The sequence below is a fragment of the Haliotis rubra genome, unplaced genomic scaffold (assembly GCF_003918875.1).
Source record: "Haliotis rubra isolate DU_JTF1 unplaced genomic scaffold, ASM391887v1 Scf53, whole genome shotgun sequence".
Classification (NCBI taxonomy): Eukaryota; Metazoa; Mollusca; class Gastropoda; order Lepetellida; family Haliotidae; genus Haliotis; species Haliotis rubra.
The window spans coordinates 918,621-938,343 of NW_025767224.1; the positions used below are offsets into that span (position 1 = coordinate 918,621).

General features: G+C 40.9%; 1 protein-coding gene and 1 long non-coding RNA gene across 2 annotated transcripts; one reads left to right on the forward strand and one right to left on the reverse strand.

Moving 5' to 3' along the window:
- Positions 1 to 77: 77 nt before the first annotated feature.
- LOC124253009 lies at positions 78 to 19,705 on the forward strand. Its single transcript, XM_046686726.1, has 2 exons — positions 78 to 178; positions 16,651 to 19,705. Exon 2 carries the CDS (start codon positions 16,668 to 16,670, stop codon positions 17,940 to 17,942), a length of 1,275 nt encoding a protein of 424 aa, XP_046542682.1. The 5' UTR covers positions 78 to 178; positions 16,651 to 16,667; the 3' UTR covers positions 17,943 to 19,705.
- Positions 1,156 to 3,358, reverse strand: LOC124253010. Its single transcript, XR_006892077.1, has 3 exons — positions 3,148 to 3,358; positions 1,291 to 1,295; positions 1,156 to 1,166 (listed from the first exon to the last, which is right to left on the reverse strand). It is a non-coding gene; the product is annotated as an uncharacterized LOC124253010 (long non-coding RNA).
- Positions 19,706 to 19,723: the final 18 nt, after the last annotated feature.

Sequence of the window (19,723 nt, forward strand, 5' to 3'; positions counted from 1 at the left end):
TGACTTCGTTATTTCATTGGCTACAGTGCAGAAAAATCGCGCCAATCACTTTTACTTCCGGTTCGGCCATGGCGCCAAGTTGTGAATGGTGATCGATCGGCGATATATTTCGACCACTTAAATTGTGCAACCTTTTAACATATATGTGCACATCTAACGTCGTGGCATATAGACAAGCGTAAGTATTATATACAACATACACTGTTGCCAACAGTGGCAGAAGCCTACCATGTTTTTAGCGTGATTCCGATGAATAGGCTGCTAAGTCTAAGAAACAAGTTTGTCAGTTGCAAGTTTAGGTCTCAAGATTTTAGACAGGAAGAAAAATGTTATCCCATATTCTTCGTTTATGTGTACCGATATCGATACATGTGACTGTATAGTTGCAATTGATTAAAGACACGAGTTCAGTTACTGTACAAGATCTAATTTGCAGTTGTTCTATCTAGGCCAAGATTTGTCTGTTGTATTTTTGTTTAACAGCCACATGTCCAGGGTGAATGTATCATTACCGTACTCATTATGCTGCATTCGGTGTAATTTATTTACTTCTGCTCAGATTCATCATAGGAGAGACAAATATTTCTAAATGTGGTATATCATGACAGTGGGTCAATAATTAAGAAATAACACAATAATAAGGAAATAACAATGTGAAGTCACATGACGTGTACATTACAAGTATGTGCACAATATGTTCAGACACTACAGGGACTAAACATTCCCCTTATTGCATCTTATGCTATACATGTTTGAATACTTTACAGCGAGGTTCCTTAAGACTTTGTGTATGCTAATGGCATGGCTATTCTCACTTATGATTACGTCAGGCAACTCTTGGTCCACATCTTTATTTTGAAATTTAATCTGCATGGTTCTGAATGTTGTAGGGAGAGCCTTGAACATTATAAGAAAATTCCTTAGACTTAGTGACTGCCATTCTGTACAAACTCTGGGTACGTTTCCTGGGGCACACATGCCATATTATATTTCCAGTATGAAGACAGATTTAGAAGTGCAGTTATTAATTATGAACATGAAAAACTATAAAGCCATCTAATTCTTTCCATGGAATTAAGCTCCATCGAAGAAACTTGGGATCAGGTTTATGCAAGATCTTCATAAAAAAGATCATGTTCTAGTCACAATATGTCTCTGGAATGGTTCTGTGTCAGTGGCCCCCAATACTGTTGAATGTAGCCTCATAAGTCAACCACTACAGTTATCCTTGCCCAGACTGAATGATGTTGATTAAAACTGACATAATGCTAACTACTACGTAAAAAAAACATGCACTCACCCCATGACAAAGGATGTTGTTCATTATGTCAATCACTTGTTAACCATATATTGCCACATGGTGTCTGTTGCCAAGTTAAACAAGACACTAAACATTCAAACAAACGTTCAAAGACTGTGTTGGACATCTTTATTTGGTGCCAGTCAGCCTCATTGTAAGTATTGGGGTTTTTTTGTATCCCAAGAATCTTGTTGACTTACAATCCATTTGATGGCAAGGCAAGTTAAGCTAGTGAATAATGACAATTACAGGTGCTTTATTTGATGTTCATCATTAGCATTCATTGAAGGAATGCATGGGATTGATTTTTCTTAATTTTGAAGAATCAAAATGTTTTTTGACATTCCTTTTGTGGGGCATTACAGTTTGATGTACTTCTGGAAAGAGTTTGAGGTTACCTGCAGGTCAGGGGGTTCCTTTCATCATCTCATGGTCTTTACTGCATTCCTAGTTTTAACACAAATATGGACTTTAGTTTGGGTCTAAACTTCTGACAGTTTTAAAACACACTGGGTTCTGGCTTTATAGGTTTATTGACAGAAGTGCAGGGCTCCAGATAAGGGCCGTATCGGCGTATGTACGGATAAAAAATATGCACGATACGGTAGGAAATAATTTAGAAAACGTAGCAGATACGCACCACAGCAATTGTGTACGGTCTTAGAATCATTTACAGACATATTTATCTGAAAAAGTATTGTTTAGTTTATTGACCATTTACACCAGAGTAGCAATGCTGTCATGCATATATGAAACTAAGCACAAGTTTAATGATACACCATTAAATTCCACTCAGTACTCTAAATGTACTCTTATTGTTTTCCAGTACTCATATACAGTCAGACCTCGTTAATACGAACACTTTGGTTTTTTTTAAAAAACGTTCGGATAGTGAAACGTTCGTACTGCTGAAACCACAGTATATGCACCGAGTTACTTCCCCTTGATATCTTTCCTTACTATCGAGACTCTGAGGTCATAGATGAAGCCTATGTTTATGAAGGAAATTATAAGCTTGTAAAACGTTATTGCTACTACATCCCATACACCATTTAAAAGATCTAATCCTAAAATTATTTTTGAATGAAAATGCAAGCTTACATTTATAACGTCCAGATAAACCACGAAAGAAGCAAAAACTATGGCGATTTTTTTCCATTTGTGACATGTCATAACATGCCCGTGCCTTTTTCTTTTATATTTTCATTTTTACGCCATCAGAGGCGAATCGTTTGATGTCGGGTATCGTTCAAGCTCTGAACATCAACAACATCACTGAACCCTTGCCGAGAGTATTTTCACAGTTGTAAGAAGCGATTTTATTGGATAAAAATTGGTTTCTAATGACGCTTTTTCGCTACAGTCTGCTATAAGGGTCGTGATTGGTCAAAATCAGACATGTGACCTAAGGCAGCCAATCATATTACGGCAATGGATACCGTCCTCGTAAACGAAAACTTTTAGATTTAGACGAAAGTTTTGGGTAAAATAATGCTATTTTGAACATATTAAGCAAGAAATCGCTACCTACACGTAAATTATGGAACTTATTGGACGTATCGTGCTAGGTTATGACCTGTGACAAAAATGCTTCATGTATATATTTTGTTGATTTTATTCATTAGTTTATTCAATTTATTTAATGAATTCCTCGAAACATCGTTACTTTGCTCTATGACAATGTTATTGTGGACCCGCTGCCGAAGCATGTGTCCGAGAATCGTTGTTTTCAATAACATTGCGAAAAATAGTTTATAATTTTAATTCGTGTTGAAACGGTACCGAGCATATATTTCTGGATTGAAGTCTTTCCCAAAACAGCGTGGTCGTCGAAATTTCCCTATCACTTATGATAAAGGGATCAAAGGGATGAGTCGCTAAGTCGCTAAACAAACAACGTGTCACTTTGATTGGACAAGTCAGCAGCGCGGTTAACTTCAATCGTTCGGATTAACGCGGCTGTTTACAACTTAATTAGTCCAATCCGTTCCGACTGACCAGCGTTCGGAGGCGGAAACTGAATCATCGGACTAACGAGGTGTCAATTATATACAATATATAGGGAGATGATTTGGTGCCCAGTGAGTAGCGTTCGGAAGTCGGTGGATTCGGATTAACGAGGACCGGATTACCGCGGCCTGACTGTATTGAAATAATAAGGAGTACATACTCCTGATGTTGAAAAATTATCTGGAGCCCTGGAAGTATATGAATTGTTTCTTCTGTTGAAGTTGTGACATAGAAGTAAAATGAACCAATTAATTGCTAGTACTGGTGGAGATGGAAGAAATTTGGGCCGGTTACTCATACTCATTAACATTGTGTATTGATATAACATTACAAGCTCCGGCCCATTGCATGACACCTACGTTCACACCTCCATGGTTTTACACCTCCTCTTGATGCTCCTGATGTTGATCACTGGATAGTGTGGTCCTAATTGTATATTGATATAACATTACAAGCTCCGGCCCATTGCATGACACCCTAATTGTATATTGATATAACATTACGCTCACACCTCCACACCTCCATGGTTTTACACCTCCTCTTGATGCTCCTGATGTTGATCACTAGATAGTGTGGTCCTAATTGTATATTGATATAACATTACAAGCTCCAGCCCATTGCATGACACCTATGTTCACACCTCCATGGTTTTACACCTCCTCTTGATGCTCCTGATGTTGATCACTAGATAGTGTGGTCCTAATTGTATATTGATATAACATTACAAGCTCCAGCCCATTGCGTGACACCTACGTTCACACCTCCATGGTTTTACACCTCCTCTTGATGCTCCTGATGTTGATCACTAGATAGTGTGGTCCTAATTGTATATTGATATAACATTACAAGCTCCAGCCCATTGCATGACACCTACGTTCACACCTCCATGGTTTTACACCTCCTCTTGATGCTCCTGATGTTGATCACTAGATAGTGTGGTCCTAATTGTATATTGATATAACATTACAAGCTCCGGCCCATTGCATGACACCTACGTTCACACCTCCATGGTTTTACACCTCCTCTTGATGCTCCTGATGTTGATCACTAGATAGTGTGGTCCTAATTGTATATTGATATAACATTACAAGCTCCAGCCCATTGCATGACACCTACGTTCACACCTCCATGGTTTTACACCTCCTCTTGATGCTCCTGATGTTGATCACTGGATAGTGTGGTCCTAATTGTATATTGATATAACATTACAAGCTCCGGCCCATTGCATGACACCTACGTTCACACCTCCTCTTGATGCTCCTGATGTTGATCACTGGATAGTGTGGTCCTAATTGTATATTGATATAACATTACAAGCTCCGGCCCATTGCATGACACCTACGTTCACACCTCCATGGTTTTACACCTCCTCTTGATGCTCCTGATGTTGATCACTGGATAGTGTGGTCCTGATTGTGTATTTACAGTCTGCCGTCATATAGCTGGAATATTGTAGAGTGGTGTTAAACAACAAACAACTTCCTTTCTGTGGTGATCAAAGCCTGACCCAATGTGGCACCATAGCATTGTTCTGCAACTGTTGTCATCAGCCTGATCTCAAATCACTACCTTAGAAATTAGCACATATTTTCTCTCACTCATAAACATCAAGTCAGCAAACGAGCAGTTCCACCCAAAAATTGTCTTGTGTGCTGGTAGTATGGTTGCTTGTTTAAATCATTGAAGAATAGCGAATTTGATTATCCATCGATGTTGAAGGTCATATCATTCAGATATTTCTCTGTGGGAAACTTAGGTCACAAAAAGGTCCAGAAAGTGAGAGTGTTGAGCATGTCACGACACCTATTCATAAACTTATTCATTCCTCAAAACAGTTTATCTGAATGAATAGCATTGAGATGAACAAAACCAATGTAAGCCAATGACTTGTTGCTAGGCACCGTTTGCCCAGCCCCCAGCTGCACTTCTTCCATCTGTGCAACTAGTGTGGGCACTCATCCACCCAGGTGCCATCTCACACACTGGTACATCTGCAGTGGCAGCCGCCATCATGTGACTTCAAGGATAACTGAAGCAAATATTGATGTATCAATATTTGAATCAATATCCTGTACAAATGACTATTGTACAGGAACAATGGCCAAACGAAGGCTAGTTGACATAATATGGCATTTGTGTCTCCAGTACTTCTATGGAAACCTATGGGCTGTTGAAGGTCTTTATCAGTCATGGCAGGGGTGTCATGCTAATGTCCTCAATTGGTGTCCAAATTTCTTTATTTGGAAGCCTTTTTTGAAAGCCAAATTTATTGGCCATTTATGCACACTGATTTCTATGTGAAATTTGGTGTTTTTATACTTGTGGAACAAATATCATATATATAATATTCATTTTATACCAATATCTGCTGAAAGGGGATTCCTTGGACAAATAGATCTTCGACGTTTGCATTAACCATCTCGTGAAGATTGGAAGACCTGGCTGTATTTGCTGATTGCATATCCTCCGTTGTGGTGATTGTTCGTCCTGTCAGTAACACATGAAGGTCCGCCTTAGAATATTGAAATATATAATATTCAGTAACCCATGCTTGTCGTACGAGGCGACTAACGGTATCGGGGTGGTCAGGCTCACTGACTTGGTTGACACATGTCATAGGTTTCCAATTGCGCAGATCGATGCTCACGCTGTTGATCACTGGATTGTCTGATCCAGACTTGACTATTTACAGACCTCCGCCATATAGTTGGAATATTGCTGAGAGCGGCGTAAAACTAAACTCACTCATTCACTCACTCACCATTCCTGTCAGTGTCTGGTTCAGACACAGGCTGATGACCTTAGGTGGGGGTTATACATCGCACTCAGCAATATAACTGGAGCCTGGACCAGACAAGCCAGTGATCGATCCTCCCACCGTGGTACAGTAACATACTAAACCAAGTCACTATGCCAGCCCCATGGGTTTATTTTGGATCATTGACTGAATCTTCCTCACAGACAAGACTGGAAAAAGTGGAATACAGGTTACATGTGCAAAGCCAAAATCTTTATTTATTTCATGTTAAACATTAATTGGTAAAGTTTCAGTCGGAAATTCAGAATATGGAGACAAATCCCTGCTTAGAACTCACACATTAGGCTGCTATGGAAAATCTGTGCTACATTTGACATTTTACTGTCTTTCATTTAATCAAGTAATGACAGGCATTGTATTTTGAAATCTGAAACCCACATGTGCACCAATAGAGTGGGGGTTAAGAGTCGTAAAGGATGTATTTTCAGTGAGAGATCAGAGGCTGTATCTTAGCCTAGTGGTTTAAGTGTTCTCTCGTCTTGACCCGGGTTCTATTCCCCACAATACAATGTGTGAAACCCATTTCTGGTGTCCCTTATATTGCTGAAAGTGGCATAAAAACTTAGTGAGAGATGTAGTGATACACATACAGTAGTTGTGCCACGTTCTACTTACCCTATAATACTTTAGACCGCCTCCGTGGTGTAGTGGTTAGAGCGTCCGCCCGGAGAGCGGAAAGGCGCGGTTTCGATCCCCAACCACGTCATACCAAAAGACGTTAAAATATGGTACTTGTTGGTCCCTGCCTGGTGCTTGGCATTAATGCGTACAACAAGGACTGGTCGGCTCGGAGTCAGTATAATGTGTCTGAGTGGGGTATTCATGCTTCACTGCAGCATTGTATCTCAGTGGGCTAGCACTATAAAACCAGCTTCCGTCTGGGATAGTACAAGCAGCCGCACATACACATACACACGCATGCACGTCGTCATATGAGCGAAATATTTTCAAGTACGACGTTAAACCCAATTTCACCTCACCTCACCCCTATAATACTTTGATCACATCACAATACATATAAGAAGCTGTCTTCTATGTTTTCTGCATACTACCTTAGAGGCTTTTAAAAAAACTGACAGGGATTGCTCTAGACACGAAACTAGCATGGAAGTGTTGCTTCCTTTCCCATCATGTTTCCTCCACGTGTATCCTTCTTGGCAGGAGTTGCCTGCGTGGCAGGAGTTGCCTCTGTCTGCTTCAGGTGCTGGCATGGGCATCTTCTTCCACAACCTCTGTCTTTCCTCTGTCTGCTCCTCAGGAATCCTTCTGGCAGGAGTTGCCTGCGTCAGGTGCATGGGCATCTTCCACAACCTCTATCTTTCCTCTCTCTGCTCCTCAGGAATCCTTCTGGCAAGGAGTTGCCTGCGTCAGGTGCATGGGCATCTTCCACTACCTCTATCATTCCTCTGTCTGCTCCTCAGGAATCCTTCTGGCAGGAGTTGCCTGCGTCAGGTGCATGGGCCTTACAACTATGGTCGAGCTCGCTGATCAACAGAATGCTGATGGTCCACACGGACAACTCTACAGTGGCATTCTCCATAAATCGGCAAGGATCAACAAGATCACCAAGCCTACTACAGCTCACATTCCAGTTGTTTGATATCACGGAGGAGGCAAACATCTGGATAAAGGCGTGTCACATACCCGGAGCCAATAACGTGCTTGCAGACGCTCTCTCCCGACCACTGCACCCGTCACCTACGGAATGGATACTCCATCCAGAAGCATTTCGGATCATCATCAGGGAAATAGGATCCCCATGCATAGACCTGTTTGCCACGAGGTTCAGCAAACGACTACAGACGTTTGTCTCACCAGTTCCAGATCCTGAAGCCTGGGCAACGGATGCACTGAACATATCATGGGAAGGACTAAACGCTTATCGCGTTTCCACCACTGATATTACAACCCGAAAAGTACTGTTGAAGATCACACAAACACAGGCACTACAACTGACCTTGGTCGCGCCATTCTGGCCAGCGAGTATGGTTCCAATTGCACAGATCGATGCTCACGCTGTTGATCACTGGATTGTCTGATCCAGACTTGACTATTTACAGACCTCCGCCATATAGTTGGAATATTGCTGAGGCGGTAAAACTAAACTCACTCACTCACTCATTCTCACTCACTCATTCCTGTCAGTGTCTGGTTCAGACACAGGCTGATGACCTTAGGTGGGGGTTATACATCGCACTCAGCAATATAACTGGAGCCTGGACCAGACAAGCCAGTGATCGATCCTCCCACCGTGGTACAGTAACATACTAAACCAAGTCACTATGCCAGCCCCATGGGTTTATTTTGGATCATTGACTGAATCTTCCTCACAGACAAGACTGGAAAAAGTGGAATACAGGTTACATGTGCAAAGCCAAAATCTTTATTTATTTCATGTTAAACATTAATTGGTAAAGTTTCAGTCGGAAATTCAGAATATGGAGACAAATCCCTGCTTAGAACTCACACATTAGGCTGCTATGGAAAATCTGTGCTACATTTGACATTTTACTGTCTTTCATTTAATCAAGTAATGACAGGCATTGTATTTTGAAATCTGAAACCCACATGTGCACCAATAGAGTGGGGGTTAAGAGTCGTAAAGGATGTATTTTCAGTGAGAGATCAGAGGCTGTATCTTAGCCTAGTGGTTTAAGTGTTCTCTCGTCTTGACCCGGGTTCTATTCCCCACAATACAATGTGTGAAACCCATTTCTGGTGTCCCTTATATTGCTGAAAGTGGCATAAAAACTTAGTGAGAGATGTAGTGATACACATACAGTAGTTGTGCCACGTTCTACTTACCCTATAATACTTTAGACCGCCTCCGTGGTGTAGTGGTTAAGAGGCGCCGGGCCTCGAGAGAAAAGGCTTGCCTCGATCCCCAACCACGTCATACCAAAAGGCGTGTAGGTACTTGTTGGTCCCTGCCTGGTGCTTGGCATTAATGAGTACAACAAGGACTGGTCAGCTCGAGTCAGTTTTAATGTGTCTGAGTGGGGTATTCATGCTTCACTGCATTGTATCTCAGTGGGCTAGCACTATAAAACCAGCTTCCGTCTGGGATAGTACAAGCAGCCATACATATACACATACAGCATGCGTATAGGCGAAATATTTTCACTTGACGTTAAACCCAATTTCACCTCACCTCACCCCTATAATACTTTGATCACATCACAATACATATAAGAAGCTGTCTTCTATGTTTTCTGCATACTACCTTAGAGGCTTTTAAAAAAACTGACAGGGATTGCTCTAGACACGAAACTAGCATGGAAGTGTTGCTTCCTTTCCCATCATGTTTCCTCCACGTGTATCCTTCTTGGCAGGAGTTGCCTGCGTCAGGTGCATGGGCATCTTCCACAACCTCTGTCTTTCCTCTGTCTGCTCCTCAGGAATCCTTCTGGCAGGAGTTGCCTGCGTCAGGTGCATGGGCATCTTCCACAACCTCTATCTTTCCTCTCTCTGCTCCTCAGGAATCCTTCTGGCAAGGAGTTGCCTGCGTCAGGTGCATGGGCATCTTCCACTACCTCTATCATTCCTCTGTCTGCTCCTCAGCCTTACAACTATGGTCGAGCTTTCGCTGATCAACAGAATGCTGATGGTCCACATGGACAACTCTACAGTGGCATTCTCCATAAATCGGCAAGGATCAACAAGATCACCAAGCCTACTACAGCTCACATTCCAGTTGTTTGATATCACGGAGGAGGCAAACATCTGGATAAAGGCGTGTCACATACCCGGAGCCAATAACGTGCTTGCAGACGCTCTCTCCCGACCACTGCACCCGTCACCTACGGAATGGATACTCCATCCAGAAGCATTTCGGATCATCATCAGGGAAATAGGATCCCCATGCATAGACCTGTTTGCCACGAGGTTCAGCAAACGACTACAGACGTTTGTCTCACCAGTTCCAGATCCTGAAGCCTGGGCAACGGATGCACTGAACATATCATGGGAAGGACTAAACGCTTATGCGTTTCCACCACTGATATTACAACCGAAAGTACTGTTGAAGATCACACAAACACAGGCACTACAACTGACCTTGGTCGCGCCATTCTGGCCAGCGAGAGTATGGTTCCTAGACCTAATAGAAGATCTCGGAAGTCCAACAATCAAGTCCGCACACCAAGCAAGTCCACAGGAACCCAACACTGTTCCAGCTGCACGTGAGGACCGTATCAAAACATGTTTGAACAAAAGAGGATACTGTGCCAGGGCAGCCAGGCAGTAACGCTAACGTTCGCAGATCTACTCGTAACATGTATGATGACAAGTGGCTGAAGTTTGAGACTTATGCAAGGCGGAAAGACTTCATTGCGATGAAAACTACTCATCCTCAAATGGCGAATACCTGTGTCATCTTAGACAGACCAGACATCTGAAAGGTTCGACATTATCTACATACCTCGCCGTCATCAGTACAGTGATTACCATGAAAACAGGCATCAAGTTGACGAAAGTACCAGAATTACTTGCTCTGCTGAGATCTTTTAAACTGGAGGACCAGCAAAAGAATGTCAGAGCTCCGGCCTGGGATCTGAATGTAATTCTACGTCATCTTACCAATGATGCCTACGAACCTCTAGACCAGACTACACTCGAGCTGCTGACACAGAAGACTCTGTTCCTGCTTGCGCTAGCCGAGGCAGCTCGAATATTAGAGATACATGTGCTGGACTTTGGTCGAACCAGATTCGACACGGGGCAACATGCTGCAGTTCATCTAGGACTTAGATGGGACTTCATTGCCCAGAACCAACTACCTGGTCAGCCAGATAGACAGTTCCACGTACCAGCGCTATCTACAATCCTCGGACCAGAGGATATAGAGGACCTATCCTTGTGTCCGGTCAGAGCCCTGAAGATATATCTTCAAAGACTAAGACCAGGAGACAAAAATTCAAGCGCCTGTTCATCCCATTATCCACAGAGACATCAGCAGAAGTCTCAAGAACGACGATATCGTTCTGGATGAGAGCCGTCATATTGAGAGCCTATAAAGCAGCAGGACTAGAACCTCCAAGAGCTTCCAACCCACACGAAGTCAGAGCATTGCCGTCAACACTAGCTCTGCATGGAAATTGCTCTATATCAGCAATTATGGAGGGCTGCTTTTGGAAGTCGGACACGGTGTTTGCAAACCACTACCTATTTGGGCCTCTCGTAGCACAGCTACTAACGGCTCCACAAAGGCGCTGAGTTGGGAAATCTCACCCTTTATCACGTTGACTTGTTGATAACTTTTGCTAAGGAAAAGTATTAGTTTGAAAGTCCATGCGCACAGTATAGGACAGGCTAGCATGAGTGATTAAAGATCCTGTACGGGTAAAGATCTTACCTGTGCGTGAAGGGGTCGCAACTCATTTATGATAAAGATCTTATCATAATCTATGGGTTGTTATAAGATATCTAGTAATAAGAAGATACTAGTTTATCTGAAGCCACATGAATCAAGATGATTCAACTTGTCTGAGATGGAAGTAAGACAAGATGTGTTCCTCCCGAGTTATAACGGAACTTGCAAGATTAGGATCTCAGAAATGCCACTACGCAGTTCCCTCTTTTGTTGGTGTGTGTGTGTGTGTGTGTGTGTGTGTGTGTGGTACAGGACGTATCTTAGGACAGCTGATGAATCCAGGAAGTGGCCTAACCCACCACCAATCCGTCAGATTCTATAAGCAAAATATCATGGGTCAGGATACGAGAGAAAAATGTAATTTTTCAAGTAAAACTGATATTTTTATACTTATCCTGACTCATGAGGTCAAGCCCTCCCAACCTCCCCGCTGGAAACACTTTGGATTGCACAGCAGATCCAAGTACTTGGGCAGAAAAATCAGGAGAGAGTGGCAAGTAAGGCTGGTCACATGACTGTTTACGCAGGAAAAGGGAGGTAACTCGTGGGTGAGTGTATTTTTACGTCCGCTTCGGGAACTTAAAGGAATTCAAGTGTTCCACTACCATTCGCAATGAAAAGGGAGATAAGCAAAAGATCATGAGTCAGGATAAGTATAAAAATATCAATTTTACTTGAAAAATTACATTGTTGTTGGGTATCACGTGTCAGATGGTTCTGTATGTTTCGCCTCAGTGAGTCAGGACATGCCAACAGATGGGCTGGCTTGAGGTGTGATGTGCAGTCAGACAATAGATCGTAATGTCACACATGGAACTAGGGGTAACCTGTCCGCTCACGATGACAAATTAGTTCAATTTTACAAGCTTCACGTTTATGTACACCTGACCCATGTCTTGAGTACATGTGCATTCTGCTTGTAAAATGTCTTACACCTTATTACTTATACAAGGACCACAGTGTATTGTATCTGTATTCTATCATCGAAGGAAATGACTAGAGACTCATTCAAAACATATTGTTTCAGAAGTCTTCCATGTACTACAGTATTTAATACTACAATTCATTCATAGAATGAGCTGCCACAGGATATATGCTCCTTTCATATATATTCATCATTGTTTTTTAAAGCTGGCTGAAATGATTGATAATCAGAAATGTCAGCGACTAGAAAAATCCTTTAAAGATTATTCATATGAAAATTGTGTCATTGATAATAGCATACATGAAGTTTTGTGATAGAATAAAGTTGAATTTACTGGCACTCAAACAATACTCAAAGTTGGGTTTTTATCATCGGCTGCATCTAAATTATGTTAGTAACCATGGTAACCCGTGCATTAACATGTCACCACTCACCAGTGGTGTCAAATATATTAATTTCTTTGAGACATTTTTGGGCAGTTTTTCTCTAAGTTACTGCTTTGATATTTATCGATAAACGATTGATATTTAGTTATCAATCTCAATAATCTGTATCAATAGCCAGCCTTGTTTTTACTACACATAATACAGTAGCATTACAGCATCTGTTCAGTGAACTGCCACCATCGTAAACAGGGGTAAATAATGGGGTTTTTTGTAAAGTATTTTTATTCACTTTACTTGGTTACGTTTGAACAAGATATGTGGGTAGAGTAGAATGGTACAGGTTGCATAATAAAAAGCAGACAGTTTATAACATATGGTACTGGGAATATAGATTAACAATTGAGATGCTAGCTAATATTACAGAGAATTAAAAGACTAAAAAATAAATTACAGGACTGCATCTAGGACATTCCATTTTCTGTAAAAATGTTTCATATTATCGTTTTTCTTCTCGATAAATTTCTCTATCTCGTAGATATCTTTTAATAATGTTCTGTAGATGGTGAAGCTAGGTTTGTGTCCTTTTATATTCATTACGAAAATGTGGCTTTGCCAATAGCATCATGTGGTTGAGTAAGTGGTTACTACTGCAACAAAATAGAATATCATGATTTGACATTTCATACGTTTTACCAAGGACTTGAGTTATAAAATTGTTAAATTCTGACCAGAACATTTTGATGGTTGGACAATCAAGGTATACATGGTAAATATCCTCACTTACTGAACCACGTAATGTACATAGGTCATTATCTATCAATTTCATTTTTAGTAATTCACGTTTAGTGTAAATGACTCTATGCAAAAACTTATATTGAAAATCTAAGAGTTTCGTGTCTTTAGTGCATTGTCTATATTGTAAAAATATGGTTTTCCAATTTAACAACTCATTTAGTTCCCCGTTCCATTTGAGACACACATTCAGAATGTTATAATCAGATATAAAATTATCATAGAATATCCTTGAACCTTTACTAGGTTTAATCAAATCGTTCCAAGGAGAGCACATAGATAACGACTGTATATCAAAATTGTTATTTGTTCGTATAACTTCTTTCCACTGTTTGGGTATACTAAGGAGAACACGATTAAAGTCAAGTACAGTACCTTTAATACCAAATTTTGCCTTAAGTTCTGCGAATGGTAGAAATGCGTGGTCATTACAAATATCTTTAATATAAACTATTCCACATTTAATCCAGTTATGAATGATCAAACTTGGCTGGTAACACTGGTGATTTAACCATAGTGGCTGCATGAGTATTTCATTAATGTCGTTATTGTTACATACCGATCTTTTAACATATCTATGCCAGGCATCAAGAGAATCTTTCCAAAATGGATTTTTAATATTATAATGTTTTGTGATGTTGGCTCCTAAAAAAGAAGGTTTTGTAGAGGGAAACCGCTGAGAGCATAGTTCTTAGGTTTTGAAATATATCTCTTCAAACATGAAAGTTTTAAAGAGTCGATAAAAGGTTTTCACGTCGACCATTCTTAGACCACCTTCTTAGTTACCTTCCATTACTAAATTAATTAGTTTTATTTTATCAATTTTATCATTCCATATAAATTTGAAGAATAATCTGTTCAAATCAGTAATAAATGTTTTGGGGAGAGAAGAGAAGATGTGACAATCGTGGATAGAGCTAAACTTTTAACGACGGGTTATTTTCCCTATCAACGTTAAATTGCGTCTTTTCCAATTCAGTAGAATTCTTTTTATATTTTCGAGTCTCTTCTTTGTATTAATTACCCATAGGTTTTCTAAATGAGCATTTAATTTGATTCCCAATACTTCGAAATTCTCATTATGCCAATCCATCTTATAGTCCTGGGATAGGACTATTTTACTACCTGCCATTGAGCCTAGCAATACTACTTTTGTTTTATCAATATTTATTTTCAAACCTGACACCTTGTAAAAGGAAAGCAAAGTTTTCATAGCTTCATTAAGAGAGGTTTCGGAACCATCCAAAAATAATTCAGTGTCATCTGCATATTGACCAATGTTCGATGTCGTTTAAAACAATTCCTTTTATTCTGTGGTTGTCTCTGATCATTATTCCTAGTATTTCTGCTACCAATAAGAATAGCTATGGAGATATGGGATCACCCTGTCTACAACCCCTTTCATTATCGAAAAACGTGGACAAGTGACCATTAGACCATTAGAAATCAATATGTTAACCCATCTTTGAATGTTACTTCCAAAACCAAACTTGTCTAGGACCATCTTAATGAATAATTTTGACACGGTGTCGAAAGCTTTTTCAAAGTCAATTAAGATTAGTAAACCTTTTATGTTTTGCCTTTTAATTTCAAACATAATGTCATAAAGAAGTCTAATGTTTTCCGTAATGCATCTTCCTGGAATGAATCCTGTTTGATAATGTTAGCTAATGTAAAGTATTAGCTTATCTGATGGCAGCTTTAAACAGTTGAAGGTCAATCTTAGGATTGTTCTTCAGCCAACCATGCTTTCCGTGTGATCTGACAAATGTGGTCAGACTCGCTCACTTTGATGATGCAAACAAAGAAATCTAGCCGACTCAGCCATCATGCCTGCCACAAAAATGAAAGTCGGACCACAGGTAGTCAAGATCACATACTTGTGTCCCCAAGGAATTGCTTCGAAAGCTGTGTGTACTGGCGATTAGGTGCCTGACTCTAATAGCGTGGGTTCAACCCCCAAAAGTACAGGAATCTGTACTTACCTGAGAAAGTGCAGTCTCAAATATGATATGAGTTACATTTGACCACTTTGTAAAAGGCACCGTATATTCAATGATTACAGTGTTTGAAATTTAGGGGACCCTTCCATCTTTGGTACTGTTAAGGATCAATGTGTCTTTCAACTCTTTTAGTTTCATTCCTTGAAACTCCTATTGACATGACTCACCATCAAACCAAACATGAGCATCATTGATGCTTTCTTATGGCTTCTTATCTTGAAAGTTTAGTTCTGAACATAATAGTACTTCTGTAACAACTTAACTACCACATAGCTGATGTCCAGTCTCTTACAGAGTAGCCTCCCCTGAGGTAGTTAGCAGAACATACAATACTGGGGCATTAACCTTGGCGTCACATGACACACAACTGGGCCATTACAACTTTATGCCTAATTCGAACAATGTTGCCTTGACAGTCTGAGACAAAATAGTGTCATCGCCTGTATTTCTCTGAAGTGGTGTACTGGTATAGTATTATAGTTACAAGAAATGTCATGACTTTCTAGAGGTAACTTATATATCAGTGATAATAGGCTCAATAAAGAAGAAGTGGATTTAAGGCCTAGAAAATGTTGTGTTTCCGATTACCCAACCGACCCTTGAATTCTGGTGCCGATCCTATTTTTTGTTAGCAGTATGAATAAAATAAGCTTTCAGATACAATTGGGTTTTTTCAGCGCCGACAGACATCAGCCTGGTGCTAGAAATTTCAATCTGAAACTTCATTGAATAAACAACTATACATTGATAAATGTGCTATTCGTTCGTACTTTACGTCTTTAAAAAATCATACATACCTACCCTAAATTTTAAAGAGGTGTAATCAGAACCACAACATTTTAAATATAATATTCAAATTTTTATATTGAGTGCAGTGTTTAAATCCATCCACAAAAATAAGAACTTTCAAAAGATTGCAATTTTGAGCAATGTAATAAAATAATTTCTTTACCAATTTACCTGCCAAGGGCACTTAGTTTAGAATCCTTGATAAATGCCAGCTTGCTGCAGATCACTTGTTAACTGATGACCTTGTTTGTTGCAGAGCGCGGGGGTAGAACAATGCTGTATGTCCCTGACAGTGTGGATAGCATAGCAGACTTTGGGACCGATTCCACAACTTCTATCACACCATCACAGCATGTCTACTACACGGACAACACACCAAAACGCCAGAGTCTGGAGAGTGAGACATCCTTTGACAGTGGTTACTTCTCTCCACCGGCCACCGGACCCTCCAGTTACACCCACCTAATGCAGCAACTGCCACAACCACAACCACAACCACAACCACCATTGTACACTTCCAACCTTGTGCAGCAGAGTCCATCCAAGATTGCTATGATGGCGTCTGTGATCGATGACCTCACCTCCCCCAGACCTAACAGTCATGACCTGCCTCTGCTGGATGACTGGGACAAGAACTTCATTGAAAACTTTGAAGAAAATCTTTTCAGTATAGATACTGATGTTGACATTGGTTTGCTTGAAGGTCTTTTTAAGAGTCCCTTAAAGAGTCCCCTGAGGATTCTGAGTCCAGGCAAAAGAGGTCTGACCTCCAGCACAAGTCCATACAAAATGGCGGTTTCAAGGAGTCCTTACAAGAGCCATTTTATTCCAAGTCCTCGTAAGATGAGTGATGTGCCACGGAAGAGGGTTGTGTCAGTGGAGAGTAGCAGACATGGGTTTGACCCTACACGAAGACAGTTTGATGGAGTAGGGTTTGTCCAGTCAGGATCTCATGGAGGTCAGCATCAGGTCATGTCAAAGGTCATGCCAGCAGAAACCATGACAACCAATGTTCTGGGGGCAGGAGTTCTGTCAGCTTCAGAAAACAAACCAAGCAACACATACATTGGCATCCCGCTGACAAACATTGGTGGCCCCTCAGCACAAAAGCGTATTAGATTGGACTCAAAGTCTTGTACAAATCCAAAACAAATCCGAAAAACCAAAGAAAACAGTGCTCCTTGCGTTTCCCGCCAGAAACTGCAACAAGCCCGTGCCAATTTTAGACTTTCGCTGGAGAAGGCCATGGAGACAGCAGCATCCAGGGGGCTGCATCGTAAGTCCGACCAGTACCCACAGCTGTCTAGAGCTCTGTCCAAACCAAGCAGTGATACAGCTCCTAGTCCCACCCAGGGGGTGTCCAGTGATGGGATGGAGATTGCCAGCCCCACCTCAGAGGTCCCCAGCTCTGCCCAGGGCAACCCCTACCTTGAGGAAGATGCTGAAATCCCGAGTTCCTGGCTGGGAGGGAGCGGCACTGAGGTTGGCGCTTACGAAGTCGAGCCCCAGTCAGAGTGCAAAGTTGTAATACGCAAGAGAAGAAGATGATCAGCTTAATGTCGCTTGTGAATATTTTTGCTTTTGATAGGCAATCTCTTGTGAAAACAATTATTTTTGACTTTTCTGCAGCATTTCTTATTTGATTATATACCTGAACTAATATTTGCAAATTACAGAATATTTCCTTTGTTTTTCAAATGCATAACAAAGTATTAATTCAATTTTCATTGTATATGTTTGTTGATCCAGAACACATTGAAACATACTTAAGGATATGTTGTAAGCAGCTGATTGAATTGCCTAGACAATGGTTTACTTAATTGTGCTTGTGTGTATTGTACATATACATACATCTTGTTTTTGAGTCATACCAGTAACCATGGCGATCCTGATCATCGAATAATGTTAGACACAGGGAAGGTTATACTTGGAGGTCATTTATCAGAGGTTATTGTCAAAAGAAAACACACCAAGAAAACACATTTTTACATGGTTAAGAGAACACTGACAATGATCATGTTGATTCTTTTAAGATTATTGACCAGACCAAGTTGTTGTTTTTCTGTCATACAGGTCTGGATTTGTAAGATGCCTAGAATCTGGAAACAGTGATGCCGCAGTCAATAGCTGCCAAATTGTGGCGTGAAACAATAGTCACTTATTAATAGGTTGACATCACATTGCATGTTATGTAACGACAACATAGATGTATTCAATTCACTATATTTTACATAGATAAAAAATTATAATGATAATCCATTTATGGCTCCAGATATGCATGAAGTATACAGGTTCGTCAAATGGTAAAGTAATATAGGAGATTGTTTTGTGACAGAGTTGTCCCCCCTTTGACCATGAAGGCGTCGGCTAACTGTACAGTTGAAAGTTGATTGACAGCTCAGTATCGTTCTGTTGTTTATCTGTTAACATTGACCATGTATGCTTAAAAGTATTGGCAAATTCTACATATCACTTTCAATTTGAAAATAATTTGTGAATATTTTTCGTAAGGAGTTAATGATTTTGCTGAAAAGGAAGGCAGCAACCATCAAATATCACATCCTTCAAACCTTTATGGACTTAACCAGTATAATTCCTATCAAAATCATCCTGTTAACCAAATGTGTTTAATTGGTTATCGCTATGGAATCTGTCAAGAGCTGTGACATTAATTACATGTTTTGTTGACATGGAGTGGGGGGAAGTTGCATACAGAGATTTTGAGGCAATTGTCCAGGTATGACAGCTGACCACACTAATGGCTCCACCCCACCAACTCACTGCAACAGCTTCAATACTCCCTTTCAGCACCATCCCACTTTTTCATAGGTCCACCCCACCCTTTTACAGAGCCACCCTTACCCTTCCTAACTCCACCCACCTTCAGCTCCACCCACCTCCCCCAGTTCCGCCCACTACCCGCAGCTCCGCCCACCATCCTCAGTTCCACCCACATCTCCGCTCACCACCCTCAGCTCCACTCACCACCCTCAGTTTTGCCCATCACCCCCAGTTCCGCCCTCAGCCCACCGCACTCAGCTTCACTCATCACCCTGCGTTCTGCCCACCACCCCCCACTTTCGCCCTCCAACCCCCAGCTCGGCCCACCACCCTCTGAGATCTAGATTATCCTCTTCTAGAGGTCTACCCAATAGGGCTGGCTATCGACAAATATCATAGAGATCGATTATCGATGAATATTGGAGAAGTAACTTTATCCAAAATAACAAACATAATTCTGGAAGAAATGAATATATATCAGAACACTGTTGAGTGGAGACATACAGTCAAATCCCAATGAGTCGAATCGCTGAGGACCAAGTAATAAA